Source organism: Notamacropus eugenii, chromosome 1, assembly GCF_028372415.1.
Source record: "Notamacropus eugenii isolate mMacEug1 chromosome 1, mMacEug1.pri_v2, whole genome shotgun sequence".
Classification (NCBI taxonomy): domain Eukaryota; kingdom Metazoa; phylum Chordata; class Mammalia; order Diprotodontia; family Macropodidae; genus Notamacropus; species Notamacropus eugenii.
This window is the reverse complement of record NC_092872.1, coordinates 605953408-605970188: the sequence shown is the minus strand read 5'-3', so window position 1 is coordinate 605970188 and position 16781 is coordinate 605953408. Positions and strand designations below refer to the sequence as shown.

Here is a 16781-nt window from a genome sequence, read left to right as displayed (position 1 = left end):
TAAGATCTATTAGATGTCTAATTTTATTAGAAAAAATTTCCTTTTTGGGGTATTGTCATCAAGTGCTCAACATCACGTTTTTTTGAATAGCATTACTTTCAAATGGTGGACCATATACTTCCTCTTAAGGTTCATGTATTTTTTTATTTATTAGCTATGAAATACATAAAACTTGTGTTTTTTTAAATTTAGATTGCATGTATAAATGTATATATATGAGTGACTAATTTTTTTTTTAAAGTAAGAAAGAATGTAGCTAAAGACATCACTCAAGAGTTGATTGAATCCAGTGATACACAGTCTTCAAGGGAAGAATTTCTTTCAGATATAGAAAAAGTGGAATGTATGAATAATAGAAAAAAACTTACTGTCATGTTAACACCAATGAATTCTAGAAAAACACTGGAGCAAAAATGTAAAGATCATAATTTGTCCACTAGCACCATAAAAAAATTCTCAGACCTTGTTTTGCCAAACCATAAAGTAGAACTTGGAGGCAACAAATCTTATTTGAGGAAAAATAAAAACAACAAATTATTAAGATCTTTGGAAAAGACATTTGGAAGTGGCTTAGTACAAAAAAGTGAGGATGAGGAAGATACTGGCATATATGCTTCAGTCACCATCAATCAGAAAATTAAAATGCCATCACCTCCAAAGGAGCAAAGTTCCTCTTCTGACTCTGAAAGAAAGATAAAAAGGCCATTAAGACTAAAGAGCATTGAACCTTCTGGAAATATTTTGCCCCACAAAACTCAAACCAAGATGACGGAGATCTCCAGTCAAGAAAGTGAAACAGAAGAGGAATCCAGAAAGAAGGCTCAACATGGCATGAAAACAAGGCAGAAGGATACCAAGGAAACTGTAGTTACTCAGTCAAAATGCAAAAGGAAAGATACTAGGAAAAGCCCAGTGACATTAGAACATGAAAGTGAAGAGAGCGATAAAGATTTTCACCCCAAGACAAGGAAAGCTACCTCCTCTAACAAAACCGTTCACAAGATTCGTAACAGGAGAAAGTTTTCATCAGCAGAGGGGATGGGATCTAGAAAAACAAAGGATCAGCCTTTAGAGTGTTTTCCAGATTTAATTAAAGAGGATAACTGGACTGAGAAAGAATTACAGAAGTTTCAAGGGTAAGTAGTATTATTTAATACTTTACTTTTTTCATTTCTTTAAATTTTTATTGAACCTTTTCCCTAAAATGTTGGTTCTTTAAATTAAAAAGTAATAGAGTGAAAGAAAGCCTAATAGTGAAATTCATCTGTAGTAGATTGGAATCTGGAGCTAACTCTTCATACAATAATAGCTAGATATTTATTTAGAGTACTGTGCCTTGTTCTGGGCAGAGAAAGATAGCTTTGGAAGGACTGCAAAGCTACTTAATGTGTTGGGTTATTGGATGTGTGAAGATCTTAAAATATCCAATAGAAAAGAAAATGGAAGTTTAATAAATGGTTCTATGTATGAACAGGATTATTATAAGGAAGCATAACTAGTTAGTTCCTTTTGCCATCACAGAAAACACAAAAAGAATTGATTAAGTGGAACGTAGTTAGTTAAGGAAGAGGGTGTAATTGCTTTCTTGAGGCATTTTTACAAAAGGGAGAGAATCAACTCTTTATATAATTTGTAAGTAGATAAATAGGATTTAGAAAACTGACGTAATTCTTCCAAGTTTTGATAGTTCTCAGTCATCTTCACTTATTTGAACTCTGGCTACTTTAACATTCTTGATTTAAAAAGCATATATGATTTTGAACTTCCATAGGGCTTTGTCCTCTGTACCAAAACAAAAGCATGGTTTCTGGTTGAATGTAGCCACTGCTATGGGTCCTCGGACTGCTGAAGAATTCCCAAAGAAACGTTTGGAAGAGCCCCAAGGAAGAGGCTCTCGGAAACGTGCCATCAAGAAAATGGTACCCAGGCCCAAAGTCTCCAATGGTAACCTTACAATCCAGTAGTAGAGTTTACTTGGTCACAAAGATTACATAGGGTAGCCATTACACAGCTATGAGTTTGAGTTATTTGAAAACTGTCTAAATACATATTTTGCTTCTTTCGATAACTCTTGGTTTCCTTATTCCCACTTAAAGCTAAAACATTTTCTGGAAATCTTTGAATTTTGTAACTGGTAGAGACTTTAGAGAGTATCTAGTCTCCATGTTGCTTTTTAAAACCTAGTTTAGTTTGAGTTTTCTCTATAAGACTTTTCTTAGCTCCAGGTGTATATATATTTCTTGCTGATATCTACATCTTTACTAATATCTTACACAGTCCTTCTTTTCTGCCTTTCAACTCCCTAACTGCAGGCCACACCATTAGTAGAATGCCAGTCTTAGAGAGTAATGGATTTAAGAAAGCAGTGAGTCATCAGAAACTGAGTTTACTGTATGTGTGTGCAAACTTTAGATTTTATTAAAATTACTAACTTTCCCGACCACATAGCATGACGGATTTAATTCTTACCAAAACCTTTGCATGAATCTAAGGCACAGGAATTGATACTGATACAAACCAACCTGTAAGAATAACTGCCAGAGTGGGAACTCTAAAACGAAAACAGCAGATGAGAGATTTCCTAGAACAACTACCTAAGGATGATCACGATGATATGTTCAGTGGATCACCTTTGCATAATCGAAGAATACAGGTAATGATTTTAAACTGGGAAGATGGCATTTTAAATGACTTTTTAAACTTTCATTTTTGTATACACTTAGCATTTGACACTATTTAGGCAAGAGCAGGGGTTGACAAACTCTGCCCAAGGACTAAATCTGGACTGCAGCCTGTTTCTGTATGGCCAGCTAGCTAAAAATGGCTTTTACACTTTTAAATACAACAAAACTTGGTTTTTAACATGTAAAAACCATTCTTAACTTGCAAGCTGTACAAAAATAGACAACTAGTCAGATTTGGCTTACACTTTGCCAACCACTGGACTGGGGTTTCAAATAAGCAGGAGACATAGCTAACATAGATTATTGAAGGCCATCACTACCATGGCTTGCTAGTGAGCATCTAATTAGGAACTGAAAGTAATTAAATAGAAGGACTAATGTTACTATCATCTGTGACTGTAAATCTTTATACACATGTGTGAGAATACACACACACACACACGCAACCTTTTCCTCCTACCTTGGGCTCAGAGGCAGTTTTTAGACTGTCCTTCCAGAGACACTAATAATTCTCTTTCACCAATATTGTGCTTCCTTGGGTTGCACCCTCTGGTGTACACTTTTTGTTACCAATTATCCTTTCCCTGACATGTGCCATGACTCATCAAGAGGAGCTAATACTAAAGGCAGAAGATAGTGAAATAAAAAAGTGACATTGAGTCTGATGATTTCCTGTGTTCCTGTGGGAAATTTTCAAGCTTGAAGAGAAAAGAATCTCCCTTTTTCTCTTCCTAGATTTTGACCCAGAGATGATTTCTCTTAGCCACAAAACAAATTCCTAATCAGAGTCCTCAACCTTATATGTATTTGACTTATAGAAATGCATGCATTCTTTTGAATAAACCTACAGGTTGGAAAAATTAACCTAAATAATTGATTCCTCAATAATTATTTTTTTTAAATATAAATCTATCACTTGTGCTAATTTTCCTTGAGCACTTTTTAACCAGAATGTAATATATCCTTTTCACTAGAAACTACAATGTTCCAGAGAGCATATATTTATACACATTAGAAGTACATGCTTGAGGTGAGACACTTTAGATGTGAACCAGTGTATATACCCTCAGATTCAGTTCAGAGGTTCGTTAGTTTTGCAGAACAGCTTTCTGTCCCCCTTTCGCCCCCTACTATCTGTCCTATATATCTTCTGCCCTTTGTAGTTAAACTTGAAAAGACTGTCTACAATAAGTGACTCCTCTTGCTGTCTTCCAACCTTATCATTCCACCAAAACTGCTCTCCCCAAAGTTACTAATGATCTCTTAATTGCCAAATCCAGTGGCCTTTGCCCAGTCCTCAATCTCCTTGACCTCTCTGTAGCTTTTGAGGCTGTTGATCACTTTCTCCTTGATACTCTCTTCTCTAGGTTTTCAGGAAACCACTCTCCCCTTCTCCTGGTTCTCTTCCTACCTATCTGACCATTTCTTCTTAGTCTCATTTGTTAGATCCTCATGCAGGTTGTACCCTCTAATCATAGGCATCTCTCAAGATTCTGTCCTGGGCCTTCTTCTCTCTGCTTGGTGATCTCATCAGCCCTCCTGCCTTCATTCATTCCAAGCTATATGTTGTCTTCATGGCTTTTCATAAATTCATTGTGGATGTATCAGGCATGTTGGAAACCCAGTTGACACCCAATCCTTGTGTGTGAGGATGCCCCTTTTAACATCAAAACATTTCAGGAATCCCCACATGATAATAATTGTACTATTAGCATCAAGTAATTGAAAATATCTAATGAAAAACTATTATGAATTCAGTAACTTTTAGATGGTTTATGTTTTACAATCACAATAGCATCTACATAAGTTTGAAAACTAACATCTGCAGACAGGAGGCAGCATGACATAGTGGGTAAAGGGCCAGCTCTAATGTGAGGAAGGCCTGGGTACAGCCTGCCTCTGACTCACACTGACTGTGGGACCCCCAGCAACTCTTTTAATGTTTTTAGTGCCCTGGGCAGCACTCCTCAGACTGAGTTTCAGTACAGGTACTCATCTGCATGGTTGAGAGTTCCATATACCAATGAAGTTACAGGTTGTCCTCATTTACATACACACACACCACTACCCAGGTAATTTAGATTCAGTTTATAGAAGGTTTGTTTTCCATATTTATTACATTGTTACTTAATGATCTATACCCCGTATAGTAATTCTTACTCCTAACCTACCTCCCTAGGCCATAAATGCATCCTACAAATTGGAAACCATTTTTCTAGGTATTTTAATGTTTCATAGATGCTAGGGCAATACTTGGGCTATTCTGAATTTTGTTTTTAATTATCAGACACTTTTTTCCCCTCCTACTCTTTGTAATCTTTTTCACAAATAAACAGGCAAAACAAATGTCCATATTGGCCATGTCCAAAAATGCATGTCAGATTCTGCATATTAGTCCATTGCCTCCCTGTCAAGAGCTGGGCAGTATTTTTTACTGTTAACGGCTCCTCTGGAGTCATGGTTGTTCAGAATTCTCAAGTCTTCCAAAGTTGTTTGGGGCCATCCTTCCATTGTCTCTTATTCTCACTATGTGACCAAGGCACACTTTTTTTTCTGATCATATGTGTACTTGCCATTAGTTCTTTATAAATATACTAAGGTAATAAGAAAGGTATGTATGAGTCCTTATCATTTTCTTTTCTAGTTACCAAATTTCGAAGTCAGTCAGGATGATGATTTCCCACATATGGACAGAGATCCAACAACTCCTTCTTCAGTTATTTATCCTTTGGCAAAAACCCCCCAGTGTCAACATGTCAGTCCTGGTATGCTGGAATCTATAAACAGGTAATATATATTTGTATAGGGAGTAAGGAATGTGTCTTTTAAAACTTTCAAAGAAAAATAAAATAGAACAAACAAGGCTCCTCTTTCTTCTATAGACAATTTCAATAATTTAACTACATAGAGACATAGGTTAGTTGACAAGATAGGTCAGGAAATAAGATTTCTGTCTCCCACATTTGACCTAATCACTAGAGCACTTTTTTTGTTGTTGTAATACCAGTGTTTCTTTGACCAGTTTTGCTTCACTAGGTACCTATGTTATTTGCTTAGGTATATCTTCTAGTCATGGTGGAAAGTAAATTTTTTTTTAATGTCAAGACCTGTAGTCACTAGAGTTGTCTTCCTTAACAGACCCTCATGTTTTTTAATATAACTTGTGAAACTAGCATCCAAAATTGAACACACTATTCCAGCTATTGACTGATCAGTTCAGAGCATAGGGGGACTATCACATCCCTTGTTCTGGATGTTATGTTTTTATTAATAAGAGTATAAGATTGCATTAACTTTTTGGTAACCATGTTACATTGGTGAATTCACTGAGCCTGCAGCCCACTAATGCCCCCAGCACCTGGTACAGTGTATATTATGGTACAGCATATATTATAAACTTGATAAAGGCTTATTGAACGATTAGTACTTTTGAGAGTTCAAAGGACATTGTCATTTCCTAAAAGTTGCTTTTGCAAGTCTAAGTGCAAGTTGGTACTTTTAAGAATCTGAGTTAGACATTTGATTTATGGACTCTGTGTACAGCTCCTTTCTCAAAAAAAAATTAACCTTCATGTTTTTACTTTGCTTTTGTAAAAATAAGGAGAAAATTTTTCCCTAGGCTGAAAACAATTTAAAATTCATGTCAATTTAACAGTTTCTCTGTACCTCATGGATTATCTGTGTTCATTTGAAATGCTAATTTGTATTTTGCAGGAAAGATTGTGATAAATATGTGTTTCAAATGCAAAAGGAGAATAAAAGTCATGGTGGTATGGTGTGGGCCAATGTCAAGAAGAAACTGGTAACATTTTTTATTCTTATTATTAATTTTCTATTTTCATTCATTCATCATGTCTTATATGCTATGGAATTCAGAGAGCCCAGCTTTCTTGTGACCATAAGTGACATTCTGGCATAGTTGGTTTTGAAGCCAATTTGAGACCGGTTGAGCTTCTTTAGCATATTAAAAAAGAAAGCCATAGTCATACTTTAAGACTCCAAACTCAGATTTTTCTAAAATCCTTTTTTACTTTTTTCCTATGAAAAATGAAAACTTTTGTTTTTTGATAAGGAAAAAATATAGATGCTGTTCGCTTAAGCTGAGAATTAATGTGATACATAATAGAGAAGACACTAAAATGGAAGTTAGGTAAGGCCTTAGGCCTGGCTTTGCTATTGACTGTCAGTGTGACCTGCAGTCTACCACCAACTTGGCAAATCACTTTCTGACTGTTGCTTTCTCATATAAAATGGAAGGTTTGGCCTCATTGATCTCAAAGGGCTTTTCAAGTTGTAAGATGTTGTCATTCTAGAACTACAACAGACTACTTTTAGACTTTATTTTACCTAAAATGTCTTATAATTACTGAAAGTCTGCTAAACCTTGATGCCTTAGATTCCATTTTCCCATCTCTTACAAATATATTTGATAAACCTAAAAATTGGAAGAGCTAATCTCCAGTGTAGTGCTCTATACCAGCAGCTTTTTACTCTTAAGATATTGGTCCTTTATTTGAGACTTATTTACTCTTTTTATTCAAACAATCATTAAAATAATAAATTCAGCAAGTTCCTAGTAAATGAAGTTAATATATTGAAGCTGAATTAACTTTTCTAAGACACCAGTTAATTTAGTGGACTGAGCAGTTAACACATTCAGAAAACTACTATAAGTTAATGAGTGTCAGTATAATTACCTTTATATTATGTTTATATTATGTTTATCATATTTATATTATGTTTATCATAGTAAATTTAGCAAAGTATACTGTATTATTAAGATGTAAACCAATTACTAACAGAGAAAACTGTTAAAAATAAAATAAAAAGTTGAATAGGCTGCCTCAGTACATAGCAGGTTCCCCATTCACTAATGGTCTATATGCAAAAAAAAAACCATTGGTTGGATATGTGGTAGAAGCTGTTAACTGTTTGGGTATAAGTTGGGTTAAAGGGCCTCTATGGTCCTATCCAATTCTGAAGTTTTGTAATTCTTTTTAGGTTGGATCTGATTTTACAACTCCAACATCTAGAAGAGTTCCGTTTAACAAAGGTCAGTAACATTTCATACAATGTTGTGTGAAAGAAGGACTAAAGTAGCACTTAGTCTAGTGCCCCCTTCCCTTCAGGTTTTAATAGCCTTTAAAATAAATATGCTTAAGGCACATATACTTGAGTGGCATCTTACCATGCTTGAGAAATGGGCTTGCGAAAAGAATGTCAAGCAGGCCAAGCTCAGAATAAGATTAAAAATATGAAGGAGTTTTTGGTTTGTTTTCACACATGTTGGGAAAAAATGAGAATTTAAAAAATAGGGATAGGACCACTGCTCAGGGTTGATGGAATGAATATTGATAAAGGATGAAAATCACTTACCTTTTACTTTGCTTCTGTTTTCCCTGACAAGGAGAATGACCTTTAGATTGAAAAGGACAGAAAAAAAATGAGTGATAGGGAGTTGATATTTAAAATAAGTAGGGACATAGTATGAGAGCATCTAGTTATCCTTGATGACTTGAAATCTTAAAACCCAGATGAATTGCATCTCAAAATAGTGAAAAAACTTGAAAATGTGCCTCTTGAATTAGTTACTTTTGAAAAATGATGGAGAAATAGGTACAACAGAATTTGAGAAGAACAGAAGTCCTACTTTTCAAAAAGGAAGGGAATGGAGGCTACAAACTGTAGACCAGTTAGTAAGTTTGGTATGGATTCCTGGCAAAATTTTAGACTGCATTATTAAAGGAATGATTAGTATATACCTAGAAAGTGATAATCACCAAGAGCTTGCATAACAACTTAACCTTATTGGATTTTTTTGAGAGTTGTTACTAGTCTCTGGGCTATTGAAGGAATCTTATAGTTTACCTAGATTTCTGCAAAACATTTGAGAGTTTCTCATGCTATTATTCTTGTGGAAAAGATGGTGAGAAAAATGTGGATTTCATGGTAAAATAGCTGTCCTTCGTTCTCAAAGAGGACCAAAATGATATCACTATATTACAGTCAAGTTACAGTGCATCTGACTGTGGCAGATCAGACCAATATGAGCTCAGAATACTCTACCACAGATTGGGCACAAATAATCCATGTGAACGTTTGGGGTGGATTCTCTGAATTTTCACATCTTACATTTCTTTTGAGCTGCTGCAATCCTGCTTCCCTCATAGAGCACAGAACCTTCTCTAATGAGGGCACAGCATGCTGAGCAGTCCTGTGCCAGTGTTTCCCATGTCACACAATCATGGGAGAGACCTTGAGAATATCCTCGAATCGCTTCTTCTGAGCACCTGTGAGCACTTGCCCTGTGTGAGTTCTCCATAAAATAGTCTTTTTTGGCAAGCATACATGTTTGACATTCAGACATGTGGCCAGCCCATGGTATGAGGCATAAGGTGTCTTCAGGGAAGGCTAGTACCTCTGGTGTGAGATGGTAAAATACAGTTAAGTGGATCGGGAATTGTTTAAATGGCCAGACTACAAATAATGATTGATTACCTAGCAATCTGGAGTAGAATCCTCCCAAGGATTGGTACTAATTAGCATTTCTGTTGAAGATGTGTAGATGCCATCCATATTAAATTTGCAGCTAACACAAAGCTAAGAGGGCTAGTTAACATTTTGACTGACAGCATTAGGTTCCAAAAAGATCTTGACAGGCTAGAACTTTGGATCAAGCCTAATTAGAGCTCTTTAGAAGAGGAATGGTTTTCCTCCAGACACAGGAGATCTTTGAGCAAAGGCTGGATGACGTTGTATTAGCCATGTTGTTAGAGAGAGGGGTTTTTGTTCATAAATGGCTTGGGCTCAAAATTACTTCTGATGTTCCTTCTAATTCTGAAATCTTTTAATTCTGGGATCTATATTTTTTACTCTTTATGGCACAGATTTCTAGTACAGTCCTGTATTTGGATTAGCCATAATTAGTTGCTCTCAAATTGACAGATATATCATTCTATTTCTAGAAATGTTGTATTGCCATAATTATTTAAATTATTTTCATTTATAAAATGTTCACCCTTTTTCTTAAAACTCTTCTGATCACAGGAATTAAATCTGATATTGGAAAATTCTTCAGTCATACGACAAGATTGAATTTTGATGAAGAAGAACAAGATGATTATTTCTCCAACTCTGATTCTGCAGAGTAAAATCAGGACACACGAATTCTAGAGTTTATTTAACACCATAACTTACACTTGTATGTAAAGTATAGTTCATTTGTATTAATTTGAAATGCCAGTATTTTCTTTGTGAAATTGTTTTACATAAATGTTTGTTTTTTACTTTTCTGTTTAGTGTACAGATTAAACATTTTCTACTTTACTTGCAAGTTTTCAAAGACATGCAAATCTTATCAAAATTGTAAAAAAGGTTTTTTCTTTGTAAATACTTTTTATAAGTGATTGTTTATCTGATGTTAAATATATATATATGTATATATAGTTGACAACTCTTCTGTAGCATTGGTCTGTTTACTCTGTAAATGAGATGTTTCAAATAGATGTTAGGAAAAAAATGTTCACCAAATGCTGTATGTGATTTTGTTTGTTTGTTTGTTTCATGAAAGCCTTGTAATACCAAACATGTGCGTGTGTATGTATAACTTCCACAGAATGTTGGGTCTAGTTTTACTAACATGTGAAGTTCTACCTACTTTTTGTCTTTCTGAGATACAGTTTTCTTTTACAGTTTTTTTTTTTTCAACTTTATAGTGAACTCAAGTGAGGATTTCATACAATCCTAAATAAATTGACAGTAGTAGTTACCTAGTTTGATACTTGGGCCCAAATGAATATTAGCTTTTGTTGTACTCTTAACACTTGTATATTTGACTGAGTAGGAGAGTCTCAGTGGTAGATGACTAGAAAAATTTATTTAAAAATCACCCCCAAGACTTTAGGCAAGTTTATATTCAATTAGAATATCATCTGTTACATTCCAGGTTTAAATATGGGCTATGGTTTTTTACTATGTGAACTCATTTTAAATCCCAGTGAATGTTTTTCCTTCTGCTCATGACAATCTCAAACTAGAATTTTTTTCATTTATCAACCAGCTTAGCTCTACAAGTAAGGCTCTGAAGTTTTTGTATTTGTCATTGTTATTTTCACCTGGCAGGAGGCTTGATAGTTTGGAGTTGAGGTGGGAAGTATGTGGTGGTCCAACAGTTCTCTCTCCTATGTAGTCTCCAACGAACTGAAAAATCTCCTTTGGCTTTAGTAGAAAAAAACAAAGGCCTCTTTTCTTCCAGTTCCTCCTCTCCATCATCTTTGAAAAAAGTTTAGTGAATAGCAAGGTTGTGGAATTTATAGAAGCTCTAGAAGGGGAAGAGTAAGATAGACATGTGATAACTGTCCTGTAATATTATTATCCTTTAAAATAGGATGATGGGATTACCTATAAATTAAGATGCTAAGTGAAATCTAGACAGATCTCAAATCAAAAAATAAAAGGGCTGTGTAGAATTAGAATTTTATAGAAAACTCTAAAGGGAGCTTCCAGATAATTGGCCAGATTTCACAAGACACTCTTGGAGGCCTGGGAACGATCTGATTTGCCCAAGACCACACAACCAAATTAGTAGAAAGTTTGGAACCCAGTACTTTTCATTCTTAATCCAGGCCTCTTTTCATTATGCCATGCTACCTCCCAAAATTAACTTGATTTTAATATGTGAGTGATTTTAATAAGTGAGTTGAATAAATTCAGGAATTGTAAAATATTTTTTATGCTGAATTAGTGTTATATTAGCATCTGAAGGAATAATTTGAAAGAGCAAATTGACCAAGTTCTCTACATTAACAGCAATTTATGAGTGATTTTGTAGTAATTTAGTCGCCACTCCTGAAATTAATCCTTGCACAGAATTTACTTAGCCTAATGAGTTTTCACAGCTAGCTAGCAGAGGTCTCCAGACATTATGGAATGCATTGTGGCCACCATAGCTAGACCAGCCCATTACAGACATATCAAGATCACAATTTACAAGTTGTAACTTAATTGTAAACTTGCAACTCATGGTATACTAATATGTATCCTCTAAAATCATGCTCTGGGACCAAGTTAAATGTGAAAAATAAGTTCTAAGATCCTGGGGATAACTAAAGTCCCTGAAGATGAAAACAAATGGCTTGAATTTATACTGAATTTCAAAATAATGCTTTAGGGTTACCAACCAGTGACCTAAAACCTCCCCCCCCTTTCAATATGTAGCATATTCTTTACTTTTTTTCTGAATTCCTTACCAAATATTCTGAATTTTCCCTTATTTGCATAATTGCAAGAATTTTAATAAAATTATCTTCCTATATTTTATGAGCCCTTTTCCTCCAGTTAACAAATAAGAACTGGCTTTACAGAAAATCTTTAATGAATAATTTTGGCAAGTACATAATAGCATGCAGAGTGCATAGCAGATCTAGATCCTACCCATGACATATAGTGGCTGTGGGACCCTGGGGAAGCCAAGCTCTCGTGCTTTAGGCAACTCTTTTTTTCAGACAAGGTGCTGGCTGGTATTGGTAGAAGGAATTTCCTCACTGATGGGGGGCAGTTCCCTATACCAGTGTAATCTCAACTCCATTCTTTATGCTAGTTTTGATAGTCTGTCATGCTATGCCTCTTAATGAGATGAAGAGAGATGGACTACACCAGAAGTTACATGACCTTGGAATGAATTGACTGGACTCAAAAGAATCGTTTTTAATAAGTCAGTGTCAGCATGGAGTGTGCAATCTTCAATGGAAAATCCCAGGGATCCCTCTACTCTTGGACTTGTGCTGTTCAGCAGATGGCTTCTTTGTCACATTTGCAAATGACAGAATGCTGGAAAGTGTGACTAACATAGGATGACATGATTGAAAAACATTTCAACAGGCTAGAACAATGGGCCAAATCAAATAAGTTGAAAATTAATAAGGATGAATATAAAGTCATGTACTTGGGTTAAAAAATTATTCACAAATACAGAATCTGAACTGCAAGATCAATTTGAGTCAACAGTAGTATGACTTTGTAGCCAAAAAAAATATAATGCTGTCCTCGACTATATTAAAAGAGGTAGCGATCAGAACCAATGAGATAAAAGTCCTGCCGTGCTCTGCCCTGGACAGAAAGGCAACTTGGCCTGGAGTCAGGAAGACCTCAATTCAAATTCAACTTTAGTCACTTACTAGCTGTGAGTTTCTGGGCAAGTCACTTAATGTTTGCCTCTGTTTCCTCAACTATGAAAAAGTTGTCAGGATCACATGAGATAATACTTATAAAGGTACTTAGCATGGTACCTGGCATATAGTAGGTGCTTAATAAAGGTCATTCCTTTCTCTAGTTAAGGTACATCTGAGTTTTGTGCATCACAATTTAGGAAAGTTACGAACAAGCTGTATCATGGAAAGTAAGAGAACTGGAAAACATGTCAGGAAGATCAGTTGAAGGAAGTGGAGATGTTTAGTCTAGAGAAGAGACAAAGAAGACTGTCATCAGCACCGTCAAATGGTTAGAGGGCTGTCATGGGGAAGGTCAATTAGACATGCTCTGTTTGGCCTCTGCAAACAGAACCAGGAGTAATAGGTGTTAAATTGCAAAATGAAAGATTTAGGCAAACCTAGGTCCTTTGAATCCAAACTCAGCATTGTGTAGCCACAGAATCTCAAAATTGAAAAGGAGCTTAGTAGTGTCTTGTCCAGCCTGTTAGATGTGAGAGACAGCATGCAAGTAGAGTTCTGGGATTGTCAATTCTGGATTCAAATTCTACTTGAGACACAAGCTTTGTGATCCTAAACAAGTCACTTATCCTCTCATCCTCAGTTCTTCATCTGTGAAATGAGATAGTTAAACAAGATAGAAGGAAAGGAGGGTAATAAGCATTTATATAGCCTGTGTGGGTAGCACTGTATTAAGCACTTTTTATGAATGTTCACAAAGCTAGGAAGTGTCTGAAGCTGGATTGGACTTGGGTGTTCCTGAATCCAGGCCCAGTACTCTATCCACTGCACCAACTTGCTACCTCTAGATGAGTTTCAAGATGTTTTCCAATTTTAAATCTATGATTCTATGATAAATCCATTTTCACTACAGAATTTCCCAGCCTCTGTTAAGGAGTGTCAGTGGTACAAAACTTTTTTTAATGTATTTATTTAAAACATTTTTTTTCATATTTTGGGTTCCAAAATATCTCCCCCAGCCACTTTTCCAGCCCATTGAGAAAACAAGTAATATGCTATCAATTATACATGTGAAGTTATTAGCCATGTTGCAAAAAATACCCAACAAAAACAGCCCAAGAAAAAGTGATAAACAGTTGTTTCTATGCACTCAGAGTTTATCAGTTCTCCAGAATTAGATTGAATTTTTCTTCGTGGGTCCTTTGGATTTGCCTTGAATCACTGTACTGATTAGAATAGCAAGGTCTTTCACGAACTCAACCAAGTGATGGAAAACATGGCACCTCCCAATGTATCCCATTCCATAGTTAGACAACTCTAATTACTAAGATCTTTGAACTTTGCATTTGGTCTTTTTTGCTAGTCTGTCCTATGGGGTCTAGCTCTTCCTGAGTCCTATCACAGTATCTCCAGAGGATAAAGTAAAAACTATTAAAATGCTGTGCTGAGTATACAAAAAGAGGCAAAAGACAGCCCTTGCCTTGGAGCTTACACATCTAATTGGAGAGACAAAATGCAAATAAATATATAAAAAGCAAACTACATATGGGAGAAATTGGAAATTACAGAGGGAATGTTTCTTGTGTAAGAAGGGATTTTAGCTGAGACTCAGAGGACATCAGGGAGGTTAGTAGGCAAAGCTGAGGAAGGAGAGTATTCCAGGCATGGGGGACAGCCAGGCTGTCACTGGATCCAAAAGTACATGTTGGGGAGTAAAGTATAAGACTGGAAGGGGCTAGATTATGAAGGCCAAAATAGAGTATTTTGTATTTGCTCCTGGAGGCAATAGGAAGCCACTGGTATTTACTGAGTGTATGGGGAATGCGGGGGGAGGGGTGACATGGTCACATGAATTTTAGGAAAATCACCTGAGTGGTTTAATGGAGGATGGAGTGGAATAGGGAGAGAGGCAGACAGACTCACCAGCAGGCTATTGTCATAGTCCAGGTATAAGACGTTGAGGGCCTGCACCAGAGAGGTGGCAGTGTCAGAGGACAGAAGGGGCTATTTTCCAGAGATGTTGCAAAGGTGAAATTGACAGACTTTGGCAATAGGTTGGATATGGGAAGTGAGAGATAGTGAAGCGAAGGACTGGAAACATGGTCTTGCCCTTAACAGTAATAGGGAAAGGGAGAGGTTTTAGGGGAACAGATGAGTTCTGTTTTGGATATATTGAATTTTAAGATGTCTATTGGGCATCCAGTTTGAGATGTCTGAAAAGCAATTGGTGATGCTAAACGAAATCAGCAGAGAGACTCAAGCAGGTTAGGTAGATCCGAGAATCATTAGCATAATCATTAACTCATTAACTCCATGGGATAAAATCACCAAGTGAAGTAGGGGGAAGAGAAGGAAACCCAGAACAGGACCTTGAGGGACACCTACAGATAGAAGGCAGAAAGAGTATCAAGGAGGAGAGGGTGATAACAATGTCAAGGAGAGAGGTCAAGAATGAGAGATTATTGGTAACTGGAAAGAGAACTTTCGGTGGGATGATGAGGTTGGAGGCTGGGTTGTAAGAAGTGAAGAAAGAAGAGAAAACGTGGAGGCATGTATTGTAGATGGCCTTTTCAAGGAATTTAGTTAGAAAGGTGGTTAGAAATATAGGATGATAGTGAGGTTGGTTCAAGTGAGGGTTTTTTTCAGGATGGGGGAGACATGCGCATGTTTATAAACAGTGGGGAATGAGTCAGTAGATAGAGATTGAAAATATATGAAAGGGGGGATGACAGGGGTGAACTGTTAAGAGGGGATGGGATGGAATGGGATTGCTTGAACAAGTAAGGGGTAAGCCTTGGTAAGGAGTGAGGTCACGTCATTGTGTGAGACAGGAGTGAAGAAAGAAAATGTGACATAAGGCACCTGAGAGAGAGGAGATGAGGAAGAGGGGGAAAGAGTGAATTCACAGTGAATGGCCTCAATTTTTTCTGTAAAATATGAGGCTGGGTCTTAGCTGAGAGAGTGGAGGAAGGGGGAGACATAGAGGAGGGATGAAAAGGTCTGGGAGAGCCAATGTGAAGAATAGGAGAGTGAGTCAACAAGGGAGGCATAATAGGATTACCTAGCAGCAGGGAGAGCTCAGTTGAGATTGTAGTGGACCTGATCAGAATGATTGCGTAATTTTCTCCAACTTTGTTCAGCCACACCTGTAGAAGCAGAAAGTGATGAATGGTGAGAGTGAGCCAAGACTGAGGCTGGGCTAGGCCTAATCAGTGATATGATAAGGGGGCTAGAGATTTGGTGATGACAGTGTAGAGTTGAATTGATTTACCCAGGGGTCAAGATATGGAAAAGGGCGACAGAGTGGTTAATAAAGGGGAGATAGCCTAGGAGAGAATTTAGGGGTCAAGAGATTGAAAGTCGTGGAGGAGATGAAGAGTAGGGCTTTGTGAGGGAATAGAGAAGTGAAAAGCTGTGGTTGGATAGGGGGATTTCGGAATTCTTGTACACAGAGGTGGTACATTTGTGGGCACTGGAAAGATCAAGGGTATGAACATCTTTGTGTGGCTGGGGTTGTGTAGAAGAGTACCTTATGAGTAGTTGAGGAACTGAGTGGTTACAGTATTTGAAGGAAAGTCAATACATACGTTGAAGACCCCCAGTATGAGGGCAGGAGTTGGGGAGGAGAGAAAAATTGTGAGCCAAATGTCAAACTCATTGAGGAAGAAAGGAGAATGTAGACAACAGCTACAAGGATTTTGATTGGGTGATAGATATGAATAGCATTAACCTCAAAAGAGATTATTTAGTGATAATGCAAATAGTTATAGGGAAAAATGAATATTCTAATTCTCTTGCCTTAGCCAGCGAGTTGGGGAAAATGAGTAAAAGTGCAGCCAATACTTGAAAGGGTGGCAAGAGAGGGGGTAGGGTGGGTTGTCATCCAAGGAGAGTCAGGTTTCAGTAATAGTAGCTAGTAGGAATAAGTGGA

The 16781-nt window shown here is 36.7% G+C and overlaps 2 protein-coding genes across 4 annotated transcripts in view; both read left to right on the top strand.

The window, feature by feature from the left end:
- MIS18BP1 (MIS18 binding protein 1) overlaps positions 1-10460 on the top strand; it is a 59914-nt gene extending 49454 nt beyond the window's left edge. For all 3 annotated transcript variants that reach the window (XM_072634697.1, XM_072634695.1, XM_072634696.1), the window contains exons 11-17: positions 242-1136; positions 1772-1944; positions 2493-2653; positions 5329-5471; positions 6399-6486; positions 7686-7737; positions 9732-10460. In XM_072634697.1, coding sequence (XP_072490798.1) covers positions 242-1136; positions 1772-1944; positions 2493-2653; positions 5329-5471; positions 6399-6486; positions 7686-7737; positions 9732-9835 — 1616 coding nt within the window. In that variant the 3' untranslated portion in view covers positions 9836-10460. The remainder of the gene's footprint in view (positions 1-241; positions 1137-1771; positions 1945-2492; positions 2654-5328; positions 5472-6398; positions 6487-7685; positions 7738-9731) is intronic.
- The window catches only part of LOC140519182 (uncharacterized), a 237613-nt gene that overhangs the window by 183692 nt on the left and 37140 nt on the right, over positions 1-16781 (top strand).